We start from the raw sequence: 9,879 nt of genomic DNA, 5'->3' as shown, positions 1-9,879 counted from the left end.
CGCAAAAAAAGAAGTCGAAAATATAGAATAAAAATTTTTTTTTTTAATTTTTCCATCGAGACAACGATCTACAGTGAGATCCGTTATAACGAGACGCGATAAAGTGCACGCGTACCGAGCGAAAATTCAAAGTCGATTTTCTCGAAAACAAAGCCTCGAACGAAAAATTTTTATTCTATATTTTCGACTTTTTTTTCGCGTAGAATCACCCCCTTTCCGCTTGTACCGCCAGTTACCAACCAGCCTGTATTTATTACATTTATTTTTTTAATTAACTGTTCGAGCTGGAGCTATCGTTTGTCCCAAAAACTAGTTAAAATGTCCAATTAATCTTCGTTTCAACTGTAATTTCGTGAAAAGGCCGTGATTCATTAAGATTCTAAAGTCTTTTCGCTGTTTGTCTCGAGAACACAAACAGAAAATTGAATTGCGACGAGTCTATCACGAAAGTCTCTGCCTTAGTCACTTGACCTGACAGTTTAGCGTTTAAGATAATTTAGGAGAAACACCTATTGTTCCTTAATGATCGCTGGTCTTTTTTCTGCCTTCTTCGTTCTATGTAATTCGTGATTCTGTCAGTAGAATCTCTGGCGACGTTTCGTCACCGCTGTATAGTCGCAACTATTATAATTCATATTTGCGGGCCGCGAGTTGCATTAACTCAGAACACTGAATTTCCATCGTCTCTGACGCACACTCTGGTTACTGCAACAGACATTTGCTTCCATTTTATTACGAAAAGAATCCTTGTGACGAAATTCTAGTGACGCACTGAGTACATCATTAACCAGTGACTATAATTTAAGATATAATGGCTATATCGTACAATATTTTTATAGACTTGACAAGAAGAATAGAAAAATCAGCCTTTTCGATTTATTTACACAGGTAACCGAATCTTGACGCAAATTTTTTACTTTTTACGAAACGCAGCGGTACATGTTAATTAAACTGATCTTGTGAAAGAACTGTCTGCTTTTGTTTCAAGATATTTAAGCCGTAATTGGTAGATCCATTCGAAGGAAATATAATTTAAAGATTGTACTTCTCTCAAAATTCAGTTTCATTTTTACGATAATTTAGATTCCTCAATTAGATTTCTCTGTACTTTTATCGTGTTTCTTCTTATTTAACGTAGGTATTTCTATTGATACGTGTTTCGAAAAAGATATAGTTTTCATTTTATTTCCAATCTATAATAAGTATTAACTTATTATAAATAATTAGCCATGTCACTGCGCCACGCCAGAAAAAATTACTGAAAATTTTCAATGCGAGAATTGATTGTAAATTTTAATAAATAAATTAAAAAAAAAATTTCCGATCTTATAATTCGAAAAAATAATTATAACTACAGCTTGGTCGAAAATTCGCGGCTTAACTTAAAAATTGAGCAATTTTATCGCGTAATATTTATAGTATAATCCTGTTTTATAGAAAAATATTCTTTAATTAATTCACTAGAATATAGAAATCTATAAATGTACACAGTCTAAAAATACATCTAAAAAAAAAAGACGTAGGAGAGCAGTTTCAGGTTTTGTCTCGGACGCTTTCTCGCGTGTAACCTAATTAAAAAAGTATAGCGCTCAATGATGTCATTGAGAATGCGAGATAACGGGATCGCGTGTCGTGGGAGGGGCAATTATCGTTCAGAATCAGAGTTCCATGAATTCCACACGGTTGATACTCTTGTTCGGGAGATAAAAATGTTTCTTGCGAGGCTCTATACTCGCGGTAGATGTTGGCATTAAAAAGATGAACGCAAGAAAGGTCACGAAGTTGGATGGCTAAGAAGTTGGAAGCCGCGCATACCGTAAATCGTGAAAGACCAGGTCATTCGGTTAAGTTTTCGTGTTAAAAGTCACTCGTTTGCATTTTTAATTACAGATGTTTCGTTGCCATCTAGATACTGTTTAGTATACTTATTACGTAATTCAGTTAATTTTTCGAAAATTAGAATTCTTTTCTTTTAATTTATTTCGTTGAGATTGTTTCTTCTTTTTCGTACTTAACTCCAATCTCTTACCCTTTCTGTACTTTTCAACTTTTTATCGTGTAAAATTATACCAATTTAAAAAGAACAAATATGTTACTTAAAATAGATTTTATTTGTTTCAGAACGTAAAATAATATTTAAGATGATGTACAAGTATTCAGTAATTTTTCTATTCTTTGAAATAACCTGTTAATAACTAATTTCTTCAATTTCTTAATATTTCTCGGATAATATTTACGATTAAGAAATTATTCGGTACTTCGCGTGTAATTTGTTTCAACTTTATCGAAGTTGACTATTACAAAGTTTGTACTGCTTTTGTTGTTCTATTCAGCTCTTTGTTTCATTCACGCTCCATTCTCACTGTCGTCACGAAGAAACCAGTAGCCACGTTAAATTCAATTGCAATTCGATCAGCTACTGATTGATGCACGGCTGACGGTGAGAATTTATCTGTGAAAGGATGTTACGCAATTTTTACATGTATATTCGACGACGTAAAGAATGAACTGTAACGAGCGAAATAATTACAAGATCATCCCTCCGTAATTTACACGCGATCCATTAAATATATCGACAAATTAGAATATCTTTTTCACCTAAAATAGAAAAGGTTCCATTTCGTTAAAATGGAAGAAACGCTCAAAAAGAAAGATAAAAACGCCAACAAAGAATGTTACCTTCTTTTCCGGGACGTTAATTAAGAACTTTTAATTAAGAAGATAATTAAAATATATCCGAAGAGCGTAACTCGTAAAAATGAAAAAGTCACGACAGAATGATAATACTTTAACTAATAAGGAACTTCGATCAGATGCATGAGGACTCTTAAGAAGTTACGACAGCAAAAATTCCAATCTGTATTTTATCTAATCTATCGTGGCAATCTGCATGTTACTTCCGATCAATTGAATCTCTCGTTCATTCGTACAATCGTAACAGAATTTCGTTGTATACACCGAGTAGAATCGTGAGAATATATTTACGTGTTCCTGTCTCTCGTGCAGTTCACGAATCACCAGGATTTCACTTGTATCGCGCGAAGGCGGAACTGCAGATTTAACATATATCGCAGATTAAAGAAAATTATTTCCAAGTTTGTTGCATGCACAATCAGGTTCAAATGTTTGACACACTTTTTTCTTTTTCGACGAAACATACCTTTCCGTGTGTTTTTCTGACAGATCGGAATATCGTAACTATAGAATTTTCGTTTTTACATATAATTAGATACGATTAGCTTCGATACTATAAAAGAATAATATCGTAATATTTATTTATCGAAGGAACTGTCCGTTCGATTCTTAGCACGCTGCAAACTTTCCAGAGGAAGTGTAAATAAAATATCTCAGAGTTCATTGTTATATCATGGAAGGCAGATCTATTATTTCACCAATTTATTCGCCAAGTAAATGCCAAACGAAATAAATTACGCCCACGCAACAGCCGCAATGTTGAAACAATGATCTTCCAATAGATTAATCCCTCTAAAGCTCGTTATTTCTGAATTCTGTTAAGAAGTATCAATGAACTGAGAATTAGACGAAGATGAAGCAAATTACTTTACACTCGGTGCTTCATACTTATAGAATATTCATGTTGACATAATTCCTGAATATTCATCGTCTAGAAATTTATGTGCAAACAGTACGAGGCAAACCTGCGAAAGTGACTCGGGACGAACCGAAAATTGTTGATTTTTTGGCGAGATACACAGCTGCAGTTACGTACGATACAAAGTATAAACAGTACGAGGCAAGTCTCGTGAGAAATCGCCAGCATGACTGTACTTAGGAATCGTGAACTTTGCTATTTTGTGTCTAATCGCTGCACTACCTTGACCTATAGACTACATTTTTAATTTTATTAATTTGTGATACGTTCATAAGGTTTTAACCACAAAATACCGGACACATAATGTGGTCTTGTAAAATGGCCCCAATATGCGCCGATCGTACCCGGGAAGCATCTGACTATTCAATTTTATTAATTACGATTTAAATCAAGATTTAAAGGATTGTCAGAGATACTTGATCGTTATTCCTTAAGATAGTTCATTTACACCGAACGTAGTTCTAGTATTAAAGTATCTATTCGTCCCTTTTTACATTCTCTTATCTTTAACTAACATCAGCTTCGTACTTCTGTTAAAAATATAACTGTCAAACTACTCAATAGCTATGCTTTTTTCTTCGACCGTCACTGAGGACACAAAAGCTATCAACCAGCGCGTAAATATAGCCATTGCCGTCATTGTAATATACTTGTCACTTCTCGTAGACGTTCTTTCCTTACATTCGATCATCTTTCGGATAGAAGCCAAACGTTTCAATAAAGATTTAAGTCGAACCTTTCAATACATGCTAATGCAAGACACAACACAAAGTTAACGCGAGTAAAAATCGACTTCGATCCGACTATAAATACGATATCGCAGGTCAGATGTGCTGGTACATAAAAAATGGAACTCCTCGAATCAACCACAAACTATACACCTCGGAACAAATGAGCATACCATACGAAGCAAACACGGTGTGATCCAATAACTACGAATCAGATAATTCATGAATGAAACAACTATAAATCGAATATCGCGATTCGATTACAGATACTTGGCGCCAACTGTTAATCAAACATGTAGCTTTAATTTCGAATTGAAAATCGAATACAAACAAATTAAACATTACAATGCAACAACTATGAATCAGACAACCATAAACCGAATACCACTATTCAACTGTGGATACTTTGTACCAAGCGTTAGTTAAATATCTAACCTTAATCCCAGACTAACAGATCAACCACAAGCCGCACACCACAAATCAAACAACCGCTGCTGTACAAATTAGGTACACGTTGTGATCCAACACCTACGAATTAAATAACTATAGAGCGGACACCATCGATCAATTACGAAGCGCTTCATTAACCAACCATTAATCGAGCACCACGAATTAACTACGAGCCAGACACCTCAAACCATGTCAAACCACGTCAAACCCTCGTCAACCGAACACCTTCTAAGGTCATCTGTTAACACGCGATTCGATCTTCGTTCGGGGACGATTTCTACACCTTCTTGGACTAACCAATGGACAGCTCTTACCTGTCGCTGAGGGAAAAGACCTACGTTTCCCATACAGGTAAATCGATCTGACTCTGTCGAAGTCGAGCGTAGCCTGGGAGGAATCGGCCTCGAATCGTACGCTATACGGTAGAACGCGGTGGAAATCGGATTCCTGTTCACGTTGACGACACTTACACAGAACGGGCAGCGTGGTCGGCATTTTGTCGCACGTTGCATGAGTGTCCCGGCGAAGGTGTCCGACGTCGAACGTTCGGCCAGCGTGTAGCAGCCGATGCACTGCGACTACACCGATCTCCTCTCGAGTCTTCTTCCAAGCTTCTGAACGAAAGGGAAGGGATCCGCACCTCTTACCTTTCTTCTTCTCGCTTTCCACCTCTCACCCGCGCCAATACACGCATCGGTCATCCCTCCGCGAGAGGAATTTCTGCCGCGCCTCTGACAACAAGGAAATTTGGTAAGCTACACGATATACGAGTGACGGAGACGGAACATTTGGTTTTCGCGAATTTTTTACGATACAGCGCGATTTTGGAAATTGGAAAATAAAAGTTATCGTAAAAGTTGCGATAATAGGAAAATTATCAGTTTTGGAATGTAAAGACTCTCGTGATGGTACAGCTACGGTATCTTTTTAAATAATTTATCTTTCGAACAGTCGTCTAGATAGGATACAGGGTGCCTTTAGCCTTCTTCCAATACTAAATTTAGACTGCACCGATACACGTAACAAATGCCAAGTTTACATTGTAGAAGAAACACGCAGGAACGTTCCTGATTATATTCTGCTCGTTCATACTGGCCAAACGGTACAGTTTTGGTATTTTATTATAGACAGAACGTTTATTCGTTTGGGCAAATTTGAAAAATATACGGAATACGCGTAATACGTTATAATATTTACAGGATGAAACGAATCTCTACTTAGGATGCTTCCTTTTAGTTGTATCCATAAAAGATTCAATCGAAACCAATCGAATCGATACAACTCCAAAATCTCTAAGCGCATCCTCTGCCCTTCTCTGCAAACTACTCCAATCTCCTCGATATTGGTACAGCATATACCACGTAATGAGACTTTCAAACACGTCAGTACCGTACCTGATCACCCTTCGTTCTCCCATTTCTCCGTCGATTGGTATCAACCGACTATCCAGAATCCCCGTTCCATTCACCTAGAAAACGTCTGCCAGTCGCGTCGACGAACCATTCGAGTGGAAAGTGTCGCCGGCGACGTTTACAGACGTAGGATCCCACCATTCGCGCGGACACGTCGCATCTGCCATTCGTTTCCAGTCGTCGGATTCCATCGAAGAATCCCAGGTGTTCGCAATTAAAATGGAAAGTAGAGCGAGCCCGATAAAGTTAGCCAGCCGAGGAACACCTCGAGGGAGCTGACGACGTTGCGTGGATCGATCTGCTTTCGATAGCTGGATTTTACCGATGTTCTGACCACCGAGGAAAGAACTACGCGCCGAAACGGGCGTAACACGGTTCGATGCCTCGTCCCACGATCTTTGCCACCGATCTGACATTTATCGTAGGTTACCCTGTGTCTCCGTTCCTTTGCGTTATGTTGGCATCGAAGGTTCCATCGATTGGTGAATTTAAAACAGGCTATAACGAACATTTTCTGCGGCTATTTCGAAGATCTTCGACGTTTGTCGGTTTAGAAAGATCCAAGGCGAGGATGGGGCTGAGAAGGAGGATTTTGACTGTTCCCGAAGGAAATTTTAGATCTCTGAGTTTACAGATACAGCGGTGATCATTGCGACAAGATTGGGAATTAAATTACCAGCGTAGGAAGATACGTGGCTAGAGATTTTTCCGATTTCTCGATACAAGAAACATAGAACGCTGAATTTGGCTTGTTTCTATCGCTCGGAGGAAGTTTTAAGTTTCTCGGTTAACGGTTACGATGGTTTTAGTTAGAAACGGATTGAGAAAGAAGATGGCTAGAGATTTGTTCAACTCGTTGGTTTAGAGAAACGGAGGAGGATTTGACGTAAAGGAATCAGGTTTCCTCTCACTTTGTACATAACAAACGAGACAATAATACAAAGAGTAAATACATCGGGCGTATCTGCGTTCGAAAGAACAACGTCCCACATTCTTTTTGTTCTGCAACTGCCATTTCCATCCTCCACAGTTATGGCAGGAGCAAAGGTCTCTCGAATATACATATATATACAGGTACAAGCGACCTAAATGTACGCTGCATCGATATCTCGGCGCGTGTAATTGAAGAAACAGGACACATTATGTAAGTTCGGTGACATTGCCTCCGTTCTGCACACACGCCTCGCCTCCACCTTTCTCTCTTCCTCGACTTTCTTCCTTTCTTCTTGCTCTGTTTATATCACTCCACCCTCCTCTTCATCTTTCATCCAACATCTCATCTTCTTCCTCCTTTCTTCCATCTTTCTTTTTTTCTTTCTTTCTCGTGCAACTTACACTCGCTTCTGTACATCTGGTTTTTCGCAAGACGCACGTACACTCTGGTTTCTCTTTCTATAGTCCGTAGATCTTGCTTCTTCAAGTTCTCTTCCATCTTACTTCTGTTTTTATCTTCTACAAAGGTTTCACTTGAGATTCGTTTCGTTTTAGTAGCGTTTATCGTTTTTACGCCGATATTCACTGTTTTATTTTTATTATATCTACTCTTTTTTGGTGCATAAAAATGCACAAAGATCCTCGGCATCTGTCATACGCACTTTTAATATTTTATTGCGAAGGGTGGAATACCCTTTATTTCGAGCTTTCGTCATTTATAAATTATAAATATTGACGCGCGTATTATTCTAGATATCTCGATCACGTAAAATCTATGCATTATTCCCCCGCAATAATTTACGAATAAACACTAACATGGAAAACGCGAAGTATTTCCATTCTATGTCGTTTCAGTTTTCAGATGAATTTCGATCTTTTCTCTTTCTTCCAATGCTGGTCAAAATTTCTTTCGAGTAACAGCTGACGAATAAAAATATGGAATAAAATTATATTCATCGCCAAAATTGAATAAATATCCAATCGAATAAGTATTTATCTGAATGAGGATTTATTCGAATAAGAAATTATTAAGAATTTATTTGAATAGAGATTTAATCGAAAAATGTATATTTAAATAGGAATATATCGAAATAAAATTACGTAATACATACAACTATTTATATTGTACCGAAGATGGACGTGACACTAAACGTGAGATATATCCTCGAGCTTCTTTGTGCGGTTGTAATATCGGTTTTTATAATTAACATTTTCCAAATGTCAGATTGAAAAGTTTATCGTTCCTTGGTAAATTAATAACAAACGTTATACTGCTATCCTTATATACTTGTACAAAATTAAGCAAAAACAAACAATTATTATCGTTCGAGTAATTCCGCAATCGTTATATGACGAAACAGAAAAAATAATTTGTCACGGATAAAAATATTCGAGTATTATAAATTTATTCAGATAATTATTTTACATAAATATTTATTCGAAAGGATTCAACTGTCTGTCATTTTCTTCGTACGCACATTTTACTCCTGCCTTCCTTGCTTTCTACTTTACTATTTATCATTCTCCTGGCACGTACACACATTTTATTTCGCCTTTTTCGAGGCGATCTCCTCTCTGTCTTCTCCGCTTTGCTATTTATCGTTTCCCTTCTACGTACAGAACTTAAACGGACTTCAGATTCGATGCAGATAAAGTCTGCGAAGACCTTAATGCGTCTCAATGTTCGCACAGCCTTGCCAGATAAAGTGCAGATAAAATCTAAACCTAATTTACAAACATCGCGATTGTCAATCGCGCCGTCTAATTCTCTATTCTTCGGGACGACGTGACTTTTCAACGCGCCACGATCTTCGTTTCTCCTGTCCCGCAACGGAAAGCTACTTTCCTCTTACGTAATCCCGTTTTCTGCCTTTCCTCGTCCCTTTCGGCCTCTCTGGCTCCGCTGGCTCCATCTTCTCCGCCCCACCGTTTATCCATCGGCCAGTTTCATCGCGAAATTCCTTTCCGAGTACGAGCACCGACCGATCTCTGGCTTCTCCAGGGGATCGATTGCGATTCCATTGACCAACGCTGCGGTCATCGATCAGCATCTCAATTAGGCGAATCCGTGTTCCATGCAATTGCATCACTGGCACGGATATTTTTTTGGCGATTCGCAGCTGACATTTCCCGATGCATTCGCATCACTGGCACGGATATTTTTTGGCGATTCGCAGCTGACATTTCCCGGTGCATTTGCCACTGTTTCGTAGAAATTCTCGATGAAATTTGCAAAACCTCGTGTAGCTATACCGTGCTTTCTAACGGAGATGCAAGCGCGATCGCCTTTCGTGCGATTGCGTCACGAATACGGACGTTACTCTCTGGAAGTCTGGAAAACTGAAACTTTCGAGTGATTTTGTCGAAGCTAAGTAGAAGCTCTTGGTCGAACTTAGAAAATTTGAAGCAGCTTCGCTTCGCTTTTTATTGGACGTTTAAATGCATCGCAGATGGCATTGCATCATCGATGTAGATCGATGTTTTGCTAGAGTTTGCGCTACAAATTCCTGGTGAAATTTGTAAGATTTTTAATGGCTCTATCGCGTGTTTTAATAAAGATCTGGATACAGTGGACGTTCATACGGTTGCATCATGGATATAAATGATATTTCTTAGAAATATAGAAATAATATTTCGAAACGAGTTTGCTTTAATGAGTTTGATAGGCAGCGTGTTTATGCGAACTTTGCACCTAGTTTCGATTCAATTTGCGAAACTTTTCGGTAAGTTTACTGTGCTCATC

The 9,879-nt window shown here is 38.1% G+C and overlaps 1 protein-coding gene across 1 annotated transcript in view; it reads right to left on the bottom strand.

Annotated features, from left to right (window-relative positions):
- Positions 1–7,681, bottom strand: part of LOC100745467 — a 22,187-nt gene extending 14,506 nt beyond the window's left edge. Inside the window, exons 1-2 of the mRNA XM_024370157.2 lie at positions 6,186–7,681; positions 5,262–5,522 (exon numbers count right to left, since the gene is read on the bottom strand). Of these exons, the coding sequence (XP_024225925.1) occupies positions 5,262–5,286 (25 nt within the window). The 5' untranslated portion in view covers positions 5,287–5,522; positions 6,186–7,681. The remainder of the gene's footprint in view (positions 1–5,261; positions 5,523–6,185) is intronic.
- Positions 7,682–9,879: the final 2,198 nt, after the last annotated feature.

This window comes from Bombus impatiens, unplaced genomic scaffold, assembly GCF_000188095.3.
Source record: "Bombus impatiens unplaced genomic scaffold, BIMP_2.2 scf_0670, whole genome shotgun sequence".
NCBI classification, from domain to species: domain Eukaryota; kingdom Metazoa; phylum Arthropoda; class Insecta; order Hymenoptera; family Apidae; genus Bombus; species Bombus impatiens.
This window is presented reverse-complemented; position numbering and strand designations above follow the sequence as displayed.